The sequence below is a fragment of the Artemia sp. Qi Xiang Cuo genome, chromosome 3 (genome assembly GCF_049724085.1).
Source record: "Artemia sp. Qi Xiang Cuo chromosome 3, ASM4972408v1, whole genome shotgun sequence".
Taxonomy (NCBI): Eukaryota; Metazoa; Arthropoda; class Branchiopoda; order Anostraca; family Artemiidae; genus Artemia; species Artemia sp. Qi Xiang Cuo.
In genome coordinates this window covers 47376748-47391896 of record NC_142796.1, presented here as the reverse complement: position 1 = coordinate 47391896, position 15149 = coordinate 47376748, and the positions used below count along the sequence as shown (strand labels likewise).

The 15149-nt window shown below is 35.8% G+C and overlaps 1 protein-coding gene across 1 annotated transcript in view; it reads left to right on the top strand.

Moving 5' to 3' along the window:
* Positions 1–15149, top strand: part of Zip102B (Zinc/iron regulated transporter-related protein 102B) — a 128747-nt gene that overhangs the window by 31712 nt on the left and 81886 nt on the right. The window contains exon 3 of the mRNA XM_089086970.1: positions 10698–10850. Coding sequence (XP_088943096.1) covers positions 10698–10850 — 153 coding nt within the window. The remainder of the gene's footprint in view (positions 1–10697; positions 10851–15149) is intronic.

Below are 15149 nucleotides of genomic sequence, written 5' to 3'. Positions count from 1 at the left end.
ATATTAAATACAATTGAATACAAATACTACGTCTTTAATTGTGTTACAGCATCATCAGAATACATAGGAGATGATTCTTTTTTGTGATCAGTACCAGCAGTGGCCTTCACACGATAGGGCTTATGTTTGTCCACTCTGTGAAGTGCATCTTGAAGTAAAAGAAGTTTTGTATCTTCCTCAATATTCTCATTGTAAAGGAATTTACTCAGATTATTCTCAGTGTTCCACCGGGGAGAGAGCAAGTTTTATCGGGGTCAATTAATAGTGTTTTGCCATTCTCTAGAGAAAACTATTTACGTGCCTTTAGTTATTCTCATTAAAATTGTGAAAAGTCTAACGCCCGCCTGAAGAAGTATTTTCTTTTTAAAATTCTTTCATTTCTTTTTAGAGGCCAATGTACGTACAATGAAACGATGTTGCTTTGCCTGTTGCTTAACTACTTCTGGCAGTTGAACATTACCCTCAGTCAAATTTAAACAAAGTTCAGATATTAGATTAATGAAATCATTGTCAATACCATGTTTGAGTTTGGCTTTCCTTAAGCGAGGGTTTAGAACTGCTTAGAACAGAAAACGGATGTCAATTTTCATCCAGTTTCTTCAGTGTCATAATACCAACTAATAGGTCTTTTTAGTGTACACAGTGAGATAAAATGTAATTTTATTGTCGAATATATCTTGGGCTGCACGCAGATCCTCGAGTTTATTCTGGTTAAGAACCATCACGGTGTAGCCGTCGGGTTTATTAGTTGCCTGATTGTATGATAAGAGCAGACAATTAAGTGTGCTTGGGTCGATTTGTGTATTGAGAGTTATTAGTGAGATAGAATCACGAACAACTCTGTAGATAATATAGTAGGTGCAGTTCAATGCAAGTGTTCGCCCACATTTGCTCTGATGAAAGAGATTTTGTAGAACCAGAGTAACGGATATCTGTTCATGATGAGAGCGAACAGTGAACAGTTGTAGCATTTCCTAGGACCATTGTTCAATAGACTCAGCCAGATCGTCAATGATCAGCCAAGAGTTTGGTTCAATAATGCTGAAAACATCAAGTCCTTGTATGAATTGTATCTGCACCAATCCCGTAGTGGCAATTGCTTTTTATTTTATCGTATGACTCCTGCCAAATACTGTAACAATAGTAGGTTTTTTTCGGCTTTTCCACAAACATTTTATCGCCATTTTTAATTATTTTAGTTAAGAGTGTTGTTTTGCCTGACATTGACAGCCCACAAAGAAATGATCAAAATTGTGTTTTAAATTGATACTATTTCCCTTCAACAGGTCACTTAGACAACTATCTCTAGACTATAGCTTTCAAATGACTAAATAATTTCCCTATTACTACTCCGTTCAAGAATAATAAGAAGAAGACGAATAAAGAATCATATTTTCTTTTATTATACGCATAAAAAAGTAACAATACTTAAAAAAAGATATTACATCGAACATGAAAGCACATTAAACATGAAAAAATACACTTTTTTAAAAAATTTATTTATAATAAAAAATACAATATTTACATAGGCACAGAGAAAAAACACTTAAATAAATACCCTAAATTGTTTATTTATAGAAAAAATACAACATTTATTAGAATAAAGCACTTGAAATAATATCACTTTTATTTACAGCATTTGGTATTGTTTATTTAAAACAATGTTTCTTTTCTTACGGTGTAGGAGCACCATATCAGAGTCTATGATTGTGAACGATGTGAAGTTTGGATCCGCAATGATTCGAGCACAATCTTTGGGATTGGTTACAATGTCACATCAACTTCTGTTTCGTACGCTTTCGCACATTTTACCAAAAGCTGAGTTCAAAATGAGTTTATAGACTTCTTTTTCAACTTTTGTTTCCGCTTACGAACGCTGACTGACAAAGGTGTCAATAAACGTTTTCATGAAAGACTTTTGATCAAATTGGAGGGCTCTATGAATTTTTGTGACCTTGAAACCATTGGCCACCGTGAATGTCAATAGCACGTTATGAACGGCAATATTATGTTTTAGGTTGAGGTCGGCAAATACTTTTTGGTTTGAAGGTACCCAGCGCATACTACCCTGCTCTACTAAATATAAATTGTAGATGCTCAGAGAGTCACTATTCACCGGTCTAGTTATGCACGGAAAAACAAAGTCTTTTACCGAGTCATGGATATCCATGGGTATTTCACCGTCAATTTAAAAAAACCAACCCTGTGCCCCATTCTCCTCAACACTGGCAATGTCGGGGAAATTCGAAGCACATGGATTGTCAAGCCATTTATAATTGCAACACGGCAAACAGTAGTGAATCATTGCCAATGGGTAAAGGAAGTTCCTATCCAAAAAACCGCGTCCGACTTTTCATCGGTATAATGTCCGTTAGGATCAGTTTTCATGATACAATCCCCGTGAAAAAAATACCCACGCCACATTTGTCGGTCCACTAACTAATGTCCCACAACGTTAATAAGTAGACCTATTTCTTCTTTGCTGCTTTTAATCCTCAAATTTCTCCCAAGAGGGAAATATGAAACAAATAAACCAAAATCCAACACCCAGTACCCCTATATTTTGCCTGTATTTTGCACACATTGCACAAAAAAGTGAGTGTACCACTGGCAAATTAAATTTTAAAGTGTTCCTACCCATTTTTACACCCGCCCTTTTACAAAACCTACTTAGCGAATTCGTAGTCGCTAGTGTTGCACTCACTCTCAGTAAGAGAATTGTAAAAAGCTTCAATGGGCGGTAGTGACACCTCATCTAGCCTCGAGCCAGAGTTGTAATAATCATATGGATATAAGCTCTTAAACTTTAATAAATCATACATTTCATCATCGAGGAAGCGCTGTTTAAGGAGGGGGAAGCTATCAAAATTGTCACTTTTCTGTATCTGAATTAATTCACTTAAGGATTTGGGGAAGAAGCTGAAAGAGTCTAAAAAACGGATTTTATTCAGGCACGTGTTACCCTTGTCAACTGTTTTCTACATGAATTCTAGCAGCAGTAGCTTCTCCGATGATTTGGGTATGATATTATATGAAAAAGAACCATCTATCCATGTGTCATCTACAACTCCACCCTTGGCAATGCGGGCCAACGCCGGTAGAACAAACTTTAAGTCGTAATTGGAATTGTGTATAAAAACTGATACGAAATATTGTTGTCTAACGTTTAAATTGTATGACTGATGTGCTATCCGCCTAAATTTACTTCCCTTCGATGTAAATTCCTGGCAAAAATAATCATGGTAGATCACCTTCCTCGTCACCCCAGTCCCAATAACCTCATCAAATTCTCCCTTGCACACCCAATCAAGTTTACGATTTTTAATGGCCGCTCTGTCATCTGTTGATAGGATCATAGTATAGTTTGTGTAACGAAGGCGCGAAATTGCACCGTTCGCTGTTTTGATTAGACTGACCAATGCCGAGCGTATGAAGTCTTCACCGTCACCCAACATCTCAACTACATCCAGCACTTGCATGGTATTATTTGAATCTCGTTGTACGTGAGCGTAAGAGACCCCTATGGCTTCATGTATTTTCACACGATTTGAATTTGACGAATCGCACACATCTGTCAGTTTAGCTTCGCAGTCTAAAGCGATCATATTGCTCTGCAGGAGCGTGTTTTGGAAATTTTTAAAACGTAAGATCGCTCTATCTCCGCTTACCGTCTCCACAGCCTGGTATCCATGACGTTTGCAGTGTTTCATGTGATACTTTAACTTTAAATCAGAGTGAAATACTGAGAGACATGTTGGACAGTAATAACACACACCTTTCCCCTTTTTACCCTCACTTAGAACCCTACTAATACCCGTAATTGGATTGAAATGACTAATTGAATCGGAGTCTGTGGGTGGGGTGTATAGAAGCCACACCCAATGTTCTACTGATTCAATTGAAGGAGCTCGCACTGGAAATAACACACCCTTCTTATTAGAACGCTCGCCCTCCTCAAATTTGGTTTCGTACTGAAACACCGTGACACCAATCCTTAAATATGCATTAGCCCGCTCAAAAATATCTATTCCTTTTAGTGTCACGGGAAATTGACCGTTTAAACAATTAAAATCTACTTTGGGGAACTTTGAACCCTCCCAACCATTAACTGACATTTCATCCAACTCTCTCTTAGATTCATCTATACGAAGTGGTCTGTATGCTGCAATTCAAAATGCATACTTGAAGCACTGCAGCCTCGTATCAAAAAAGATTCGTTGTACCCCCTTACACCCCTCTAAATATGAATGATATTTTAAAACTATAACCCTCTCCCCCGCCCCACCTCTTACAATAAAATCCTTTTTAAACCTACAAATATTAACATTTAAACTTTCAATAAATAAAACAACAGATCCACTACCCCCCTCGTTATAATTTTCCCACTTACTTTGAATACAAGTATCCCAATTTATAAACACCTCCCCATAAATTTATAAATTCGGGCGAATTGCCAACATCTCTGTGTGCAAGTATTTCGAATACATCTCGCCCGTATTTTCATTTAAAAAAAATATTTTTTGTGCTATTGCTGCTTTTAAACACTCCCCACACCCCCATCTGTTGTTCAAGAATTGCTCAAATACTATTAGTATATGAATTTGTAATGGTCGAGGGATCTGTTATTATATCCCTCGACACTAGAGAGTTGAAGGGATCACCGAATTTGGCGCAGTAGAACTTTGTGTGGTGCAAGGCAGAGTTGGACAGAAAGAAATCTGGAAGAGGGGATACTTGTGTTGTTGTTGTTGTTGTATTACTACTACTACTACTAGCTATATCATTAAGCGGAATGGTGGGGGGTGACACAGAATAGTCAATAACACCATCCCCAGTCTGTTCAAATACATTGATTGGATGTGGCTTGAAGTCCCCTAGGCCTGCAAGCACATATTCCAAGGTGGTTTAGGACAATTAATCAAGCCAGCCTGTATTTTCCTGTGCTGGAATATCTTTATGAAGACCCGGTTCAGATGGACTAGTAATACCCCCTAAATGCTCACGCTTAAATCTATCTGCCCATTCCAGGTCCTCCAACATGTCAATATCACAAGTTAAATCGTCTAGGTTAGCCATGTCCCCAAAAACATCATTAAGAAAACCTCTATGCCACTCCATATTCTCTAGAACTAATGAAGGTTCGTCCCTGAACTTCATTGGTGGGGATAGAATTGGCCCAGTAAATGCTGATGTCTAATCACTCAATGGCGGTGCTATATCATTAATCTATAGAAAAAAGGTTTTATTTTCTATGTGAAATACGCATTATTTCATAATTTTGAAAAATCACGTTCATTTCTAGTCGTGTGTTTACCTGAATATTTAAAATGTACCATTTTTCCACACCAGCTCCCGATAAAACTCAATTCCTCCCCCTAGAATTATTTAAACTAAATACATACCCCCCGCCCTCGAAAGTTCAGAAAAACATAATAGCCTTATCTGTAGTGAAGCATTTTTCTACTCGTAAACTAATTTCTTAAACTAAATAGTTACCACCGCCCTGCTCCCTCAGAAAGTTCAGAAAAAAAAACACAATAGCCTTATCTGTAGTGAAGCATTTTTCTACTCGTAAACAAATTTTTTAAACTAAATAGTTACCCCCCCCCCCGTCCTCCTCCCTCAGAAAGTTCAGAAAAACACAATAGCCTTATCTGTAGTGAAGCATTTCTCTAGTCTTAAACTTTTTTCTTAAACTAAATAGTTACCCCTGCCCTCCTCCCTCAGAAAGTTCAGAAAAAAACAAAATAGACTTATCTCTAGTGAAGCATTTTTCTAGTCGTAAAATAATTTCTTAAACTAAATAGTTATCCCCGCCCACCTCCCACAGAAATTTCAGAAAAAAACACAATAGTCTTATCTTTAGTGAAGCATTTTTCTAGTCGTAAACTAATTTTTAAAACTAAAAGTTATACCCGCCCTCCTCCCTCAGAAAGTTCAGAAAAAAAAACACAATAGCCTTATCTGTAGTAAAGCATTTTTCTACTCGTAAACTAATTTCTTAAACTAAATAGTTACCCCCTCCTCCCTCAGAGAGTTCAGAAAAACACAATAGCCTTATCTGTAGTGAAGCATTTTTCTACTTATAAACTAATTTCTTAAACTAAATAGTTAGCTACGCCCTCCTCACTCAGACAGTTCAGAAAAACACCATAGACTTATCTCTAGTAAAGCATTTTTCTAGTCGCAAACTAATTTTTTAAACTAAATAGTTACCCCCGCCCTCCTTCCTCAGAAAGTTCAGAAAAAAAACACAATAGCCTTATCTGTAGTGATGCATTTTCTACTCGTAAACTAATTTCTTAAAATAAATAGTTACCCCCGCCCTCCTCCCTCAGAAAGTTCAGAAAAACACCAAAGCCTTATCTCTAGTGGAGCATTCTTCTACTCACAAACTAATTTCTTAAACTAAATATTTACCCCCGCCTTCCCCCCTCAGAAAGTTCAGAAAAACACAATAGTCTTATCTGTAGTGAAGCATTTTTCTAGTCGTAAACTAATTTTTAAAACTAAATAGTTATCCCCGCCCTCCTCCCTCAGAAAGTTCAGAAAAAAACACAATAGTCTTATCTGTAGTGAAGCATTTTTCTACTCGTATGTTTCCCGAATATTTAACACATACCATTTTTCCATACCATCCAACAAAACCCAATTCCTCCTAGCATTTTAAAGTAGACAATCACCCATAAGTTAGAGCTAAAATATATACATTTACATATTCAGACTGCACTTGTACATCTAAAGTCCCTGGCAAAGCATGAAGGGGGACCTCCTCCCGATCTTGAGCAGACAAGACCGATGCATTATGAGAAAGCATCCATTCCCTCTTGAATTTTCTACCTGGTTGCATAGTGGTCTGTGCAGGGCTGGCACTGGCATGAGAGGGTCCTTGTTGGTCCAAAAAAATTGTAATGGATCGCCGTGTAGATTGCATCGTTGTGGAAGCATTCCGTGTTGGTGTCTATTTCTGTGGGGATTATTTGTAGTAATCTTCTTCATTGAAAATAATAAAAAATATAGGATGGAAAAAAAACGATTCCCTTTTTTAAAGGAGAAAAAATTAGTCTGCACAAAGAATCACCCTCTCCCGCCCCTCCCACTACACCAAATCCAATACAATGATTTAAAATATAGATCTTAAAAAATAGTCAACTATATTAAAACCTAACCAAACACTAAACTTCAGTGGTGTGTGTCGGAATGACCACATTAGTTTTCTTGTCAAAGGATATACGTGTCTGCACAAAGACCTCACCCCTCCCCCCTTTACTTTTCATTCGAAGAAATAGTTTGTTTTGTCACCTTACAATGAACGTGTTAGAATTGATACATTGGCCCCTTCCCTGTCTTATATTTTTATAAAAGCCTCTTAATCATCTGTTAAACCCTTTTGCTTTCATCAAATACATCTAGTCTAATTTGGCAAAAAAACTCTTGTCAACGAGTCTTGAATCGCGCATTTCCATCCTTTGTTATCTGAACCCCGATAAGACGCATGCCAATGTTGTTTTGAAATCATCCCCTCTTGGTAACAGGATTATAAACATGGATGGTTTTATTCAAACCGGAAAAAGACAGCACATTTTAGATGGACGATGGGAAAAGAATATTTTTGAACGAAATAACTAAAAGTAAGGAATTATGGTCGTAAACAGAGTAGTGGAGGAGGGAGTTTTTGGTTTACATAATAGAAAAAAGCATACTTAGCGTTTTCTAACGAATATACCCGTTATATTTTAGGGTTTGTATTGTTGGAGGAGAGGGGGGGCTAAGTCCCCCTGAAATTTGAATTTACTGGTAAAATGATTTTTTTATCTGGAAATAAATTAAGAAATTTAGTAAGCTGTACTCACATTGACTATTGACAGATCCATTGTTTCAAAGTTAATAAAATTCAGTGTACTGTACGAAATGTTAAAACATAATGAAAATTAAATTGTTATGCATGAACATTTTATACGGAATTTCAAGGACGAATAAAAACGGATGTTGACTCGAAAACACACTGGTTGAGTTACATAATTTCATGCATGCTCCCAAAACATGTTTGACTACTTTATATCATACCAGTTTTTAAGAATGTGGACGTGAACTCACGACGTACATTCTTATGAAATTCTTATCAAAAACAAAAACCTTGCCAACTTTTAAAATGTTCACGCGTAAGTTTAATGTCTCAGGCATGGGTTTTCCTTGCGCAATTCAATGTATTTTTTCATGTATTTTTTCAATCTATTATACCCTTACTACTCTCGTTTTTAAAATGGACTTAGAAGTAGAAAACGATATTTTCTTCAAGAATATAAAGATATGAGTGAAAACAAGGGGCCCAAACGGACTGGGCCTTACACAACTTGGTCTTTTTAGCTTGTTTTCCTCAACTCACCGATTTTTTTTCATTTACCCATTTATAACTTTGATCGATTTGATTTCTATATTATGTAAATCCCAATCCGTTTTTTGCTCCTCGCTTTTACTTATATTCATAGATTCTCGAAAGAAAAAAATATTTTGTTCATTATGAAAACAAATTTTATTTAAAAAAATATGTATATATATTATTCATTTCATGTTTACAGTAGTAGTTGCAACCTAGGCAAAATCATACTATTGCCCCTTCTAACAGAAATATGAAAAAAAAAGTTCAGTGAAACTCTCTAATAAAACAATTTTTTGTGTAATGTTCATTTAGAAATAATCAATTTTATTAGAACTGTCAAAGCTACTTAAATTGCTATTGTCGAAAATTCGACAATCCGCTATCTGAAAGAATATTGAAAATTACGTTATTCAGTAAGTAGCAAGGATGTGTCTCCCTTTTTCCTTCATTTCAAGTGCTAACAGGAAACTGAAATATCATACAAAAATTAGCATGTTTTCAAAGAAACTGTCTTGTGAGAATGCTTGCCTAATTGACACTGTTTCAGGTGCAATGATTTTCTATTCAGATTCAACATAACAGTAATTTTTCTTATCACGAAACGAATTTTGAAAATCATGGTCGTAGTGATGATTGAAACTTAGCAAAAAGCAAGTCAAGGTCCATAATAACTGATATAACTGGAAGAACCTGTAACACCTTAGACGTGACGTAAAATAAAAAAAGGCACACCATTGAAATTTCCATCGTTGAGAAGCTTAACTGGAGATTTGCAGTCCTCCATCTATGAAATAAGGAAAACCACATCTTTGGATAGGTAGCTTTTTCCCTTAGCACTGATGTATCTTTTTTCCTTCTCCTTCTTACTTTTTCCCTCTTTTTTTCATGGGTTCATAAAATGGAACAAATGATCATAGAGAGAACGAGAAGTTGTTGTATGAGAGCGAATGCTAATTCTCCAATGCTATGAGCAAATATTCAAAAAGGAAATCAGTGAGAGCTCTAAACAACAGCACATAATCTATGAATTTGTAAAGAGACGACACCTTTAATGGCTGGGCCTATGTTTACACCGTCATGACGAGCGATGCGTCTCTAAATCCACTTTTAAAGCCTAGTCTCATGAAAACTGCAAATGTGACCTGGAATCTGGAAAAAATGGCGTTAACTGGTGAAAAATAACACAGGGTTTTTTGGAGGCCTTCGCCTCGTCAGCCGGCTGTGAGACAGTGACTGGATGTACTATTATCGAAGCGTTGCAATGGACTGTGCCTCATGGATAACTTCTGCTAGGAAAATTCTGTATATTGGGCGAGGTGGGGCAGTGTCTATTTCCAGTCAAAGTAAGAAAATCTAGTTCAAGTAAGAAAGTAGGGCTAATTGTCGTGTACTTATTATAAATTGGTACTGATAGTGTCCCGTTTGTGTGCCAGATGAGAGTACAAATTGCCGATTTTTGGTGTCATTTCTGGAATACAATGGATTAGAAAACTGGAAAGTACCCTGGAAAATGAAAATTGTAGAGTTCAAACAAGCTTGGATATCCAGCTTACAGCATGCTTCCTTCAACTCTCAACCCTCTCCCATCTCGTGTCCCATCAATAGAAAAAATGTTGTATCCATATTGTGAATGGGATCAACACATTATAGTTTTTCAACACCTGGTTTAACATCTTGAAAGCTTTTAAAACGGTGTCACTCCCTATTTTCTTCTTTAACATTTTTGTCTTTAGATTTGTTTGAGTGAAATTTGTGTGTACTGTTAACAATTTGTGTCGACCATTGTTGCCTATGCAAGGGGGACCTGACCAAATTTTTACCCCGTCCCTTTGGGAAGATCAATATATATATATATATATATATATATATATATATATATATATATATATATATATATATATATATATATATATATATATATATATATATATATATATATATATATATATATATATATATATATATATATATATATATATATATATATATATATATATATATATATATATATATAATACGGAAACTGCCTCTGTGTGACATTTGACCCCTCCCTTTGGAAATATTTTTTAGGCTCATTCCTCTTCCCCTTCTTGGAGGGATTTCTTGTGATATCTGTGGTCTGCTATGCTTTATGTTGCAGAAGAACACACAAGGACCTTCGTTTTGTTGTTGTGTTTATTTTTCTATTCAATAAATGATTAATTTTTACAAAAGCTGTGTAAAGGGGGTCACATTTCAATTTATTTAAGATTCAAACATGATTTATGTGTACTTGTTACAGTATATTTGTTTTTATTGTTTTATATGTTTTGAATAGAATTGAAGATTGCTACTCTTCCGCCAGGAGTTACTGTTGTGGGTCAAGATCCTGAGAATAGGAATCCAAATTTACATATCTATATTGGAGCATCGCTCGTCTTTGGTTTCATTTTTATGATGTTAGTGGATCAATTGTCTAGTCAAAGAAAAGGTAAGTTTTTTTCATTGTAAAACTATGTTGTTGTTTTTTTAGTTATATTGTGTGGAGTAACGTGGACACTGACGCTATTGTTGCCTACTTGCGATGGTTCTTTTACAGTTGGCAAACTGGTAATCAATGGAAGCATTAAGGGTATGTTGCGTGATATGAAAGCAGTCCTTCCACTATCCTCAAATTTTTGGGATTTTTCTGTATATCCCCAAAAGAAAATTAGGTTATCTGAAATCTCAATGGAAATTAACGTTCGTAAATGACAAACGTTAACAGGATATATAAATCGTACATTTTAATTAACATTAATTTTTGGGAAGAGTTGGAGAACCCAATTTTCTTTTGGGGAAATTCTGGGAAAGTGGAAGGGGAAATTCGGGAAATTTTGATGAAATTCTGGGAAAAAAGGTTGGTTTCATGTACCTTATTTAAACTAGATTCCCGCCAGCATGTTCAGTTTTTATGGTTATTGAGATAGTATTGTTAAAAAAAAGTTTAGTTTAAATTTCGAAGACTGAAGATTTGAGGGGAACTGTGGTCCCCGTGAAGTTGTTGCAGTCCTGAATATGATAGTGAACATTTGATGGAGAGCCTTTAGGTTGCCTGTATGGGTTATTTATTTACTGCTCTGGTGCATCTTGGATTATTGAAATTAACTTTTTATGACAATCCCGATTTGAAGGCATTTTCTGTTTGTATTTTTTTTTTACCTTAATTAAATTTTAAGACCTGAAATTATCTATTTCTTCTTTTTTTTCAGCTAATTTAAGCACCAGAGATTTCTGAGAACCTAATTTTCTTTTTGAACCTAATTTCTTAGAACCTAATTTTAATCTTAACCTCTTCCGGGATAGTAAAAGGTGAGAGAATATGGTAAGGAAAGATCTATGGGAAATGAGAACTTTTTGGAAAGGTGTAAAGAGGGAGGCTTTGAATAGATGGGGATGGACGAGGAGCATACGTAGCCGTGTTGGCCTGAGATGGCTTGGTGCTGCATTGAGTTGCTAGTAGTAGTAATAGTAGCAGTGAAAGCACTGTATGGTAGCTGTATTTGTATTTACTGTTAAAAAGCAATTTGTGATTCCATTATAATCTCCCTGATTTAGCAAATGTGGAGAATTCTAACTTTCTACTAACTTTCTGTGAGAATTCGGTTACTTTCAGCCAATCATCAATCTTCAGATCTGAAAACAAACTTGTGACGGTATTTAAGGGGTACCTTGAAGCCAAGTGAGTATTTTACATGTATTTCACAAGCGAGTATACTGTCAGTAGGTTTAATAAAAAATTTAACCTATTTTTGCAAAGTTGTAGTAAATGCTTTTTGAATATTTTTTTCTGCTTTTATACGCCTTTTTGTCCTATTGAGTTTCATTTATGTCGATAACAAAATTATGGAATTGCAGATTTCATGGTTACTTTTGACAAAAACTGTGTACGAAAAACAAAATTATACAATATTAAGTGTGTTTCTGTGGATTTCAAGTCGTAGTTAATTACCAAACGACTTTGCCATTTAATTACCAATTGTGTGTTATAACCATTAAATAACTATTTGTCTTTTAAAACTTACTAGACTTTAATGAAAGTGTGTTCTTCAAAAGCTGATTATTATTGTTTTTGTATGAAATTAATTAAAAAAACTTTTTCCACATAATAAGTTTTTCAAAGAAAGTAAAGAACTCCATTAAAAAAAAGAGCAAAAATAAAATCAAATAATCTACCAAGCGTGAAACTACCACAAATCTGTATCGATAAATAAATGAAACCCAAAACGAACAGAAATTACAATAAATAACCGAGTCAAACTCAAAACGAGCAGAAATTAACATAAGTTGGGCGCAAAACCCCTATTCCTTCCCAAGGCCAGAGCAAAATTTGCATTTTACTGGAAAAATATAAATATTTTTACTTATATAACTTTAATAAATCAAATAATATTAACATTTTGATTACTAAATATCAGTATATGTATATTAAACTGACAATGCACATTCATTTGTATTTTTTCAGTGAAGTGCAAATTTTGTTCTGGCTTTGGGAAGGCATAGGGGTTTTGCGCCCAACTTATGTCAATTTCTGTTCGTTTTGAGTTCGACTCGGCTATTTATTGTAATTTCTGTTCGTTTTGGGTTTCATTTATTTATCGATGCTGATTTGTGGTAGTTTCATGCTTGGTAGATTATTTGATTTTATTTTTGCTCATTTTTGGTTAAATGGAGTTCTTTACTTTTCTTTAGAAAACCCATCTTGGGGAATATGTTTTTTAAATTTATTTCTGTTCATTTTATATTGACATAGTCTTTTGAGGGAAAAAAAATCTTTTCGTTTTTTTAAGACTTAATAGTTTGGCCTGCTATTTGTATGCTGGAGAAACATTTTCGGCAATTTTTAACAACATACACCCTTTTAAAAATCTGGACACAAATAGTAGTGTTTTATTTAGTTTCATACCTCTTCTAGTTGACCTGAAATAGAAAACTTGATACCATTCGCAAAAAAATCTGTTTAATTTCTTTGGTAGCTTTGATACACTTACGCTATTTTAATTTGGTTAAATTTTAAGAGCAGAAGTAGCGCCGAAAGCTTGAACATAATGCCCTCAGTAGTTCTTGGGATAGTGCTGAGATGCCTTATTGAGAATTAGCATTATTACAGTGCATTTTGATTTAATCTTAAGGCAACATTTAGTTTTTAAACATAATGGGCAAATGGGAGGGTGGGAGTGGACGGGGGATTAGTTGCCCTCCAATCACTTTCGACCAATAAAAAGGGCATCAGCCTTTCTATTTTTAATCGAATGAGCCCTTTTCGAAGTTGCCACGACAACTCCTTCGATACGAAGTGCCCTGGTCTAAAAAACAACAACAACAAAAAATATCACTAATCACTTTCGACTATTAAAAAGGGTACTAGCCCTTGATTTTCAAATCAGATTAACACTTTTTCAAGTTTCTACGACAAAGATTTAAATAAAAACCGTATATGCCCCCAGGGCATAACCTAAAACCCTAGCCCTGAGGGCTGTGGGGGAATGTCCTCCTCAAAAACATATTTCCTATCTGGAAAGCAACTACGCTGAACAAATCGGCTATCTCAAAAATTTTATTGGATGTGTTTGGGGGAATGATGGGCATTGGGGGGGGGGGGGTAGTTGCCCTCCAATCACTTTCGACTATTAAAAGGGGCACTAGCCCTTTGAATTTTCAGTCGAATGAGCTTTTTTTGAATTTTCTACGACAACGCCTTCTACAAAAACCTTATATGCCACCAGGGCATAACTTAAAACCCTTGCCCTGAGGGCTCTGGGGGAGTATCCTCCTCAAAAATATATTTCTTATCTGGAAATCAACTACGCTGAACAAAATGACATTCTTAAAATTTTGATTGGATGTGTTTGGGGGAATGTTGGGCGTTGGGGGGGGGGGGCTAGTTGCCCTCCAATCACTTTTGACTATTGAAAAGGAAACTAGCCCTTTGAATTTCCAATCAAATGGGCCTTTTTTGAAGTTTCTACGACAACGTCTTCTATAAAACCTTATATGCCCCCAAGGCATAACTTAAAACCCTTGCCCTGAGGGTTGTGGGGGAGTGTCCTCCTCAAAAACACATTTTCTATTTGGAAGTCAACTACGCTGAACAAAATGGCTATCTCAAAATTTTCATTGGAAGTGTTTGGGGGAATGATGGGCTTGGGGGGACTTGTTGCTCTCCAATCCCTTTCTACTATTAAAAAGGTTACTAGCCCTTTGAATTTCCAATCGAATGAGCCTGTTTTGAAGTTTCTACGACAACGCCTTCTATAAAAAACCTTATATGCCCCCAGGGCATAATTTAAAACCCTTGCCCTGAGGGTTGTGGGGGAGTGTCCCCCTCAAAAACATATTTTCTATCTGGAAATCAACAACGCTGAACAAAATGACTATGTAAAAAATTTTGATTGGATGTGTTTGGGGGAATGATGGGCGTTAGGGGGGGGGAAGTTGCCCTTCAATCACTTTCGACTATTAAAAAGGGCACTAATCTTTTGAATTTCCAATTGGATTAGCCCCTTTTGAAGTTTCAAAGACAACACCTTCTATAAAACCTTAAATACCCCCAAGGCATAACTTAAGACCCTTACCCTGAGGGTTGTGGGGGAGTGTCCTCCTTAAAAACATATTTTCTATCTGGAAATCAACTACGCTGAAAAAAATTGGCTATCTAAAAATTTTGATTGGATGCTTTTGGGGGAATGATGGACGTGGGGGAGGGGGGCTAGTTGCCCTCCAATCACTTTCGACTATTAAAAAGGGCACT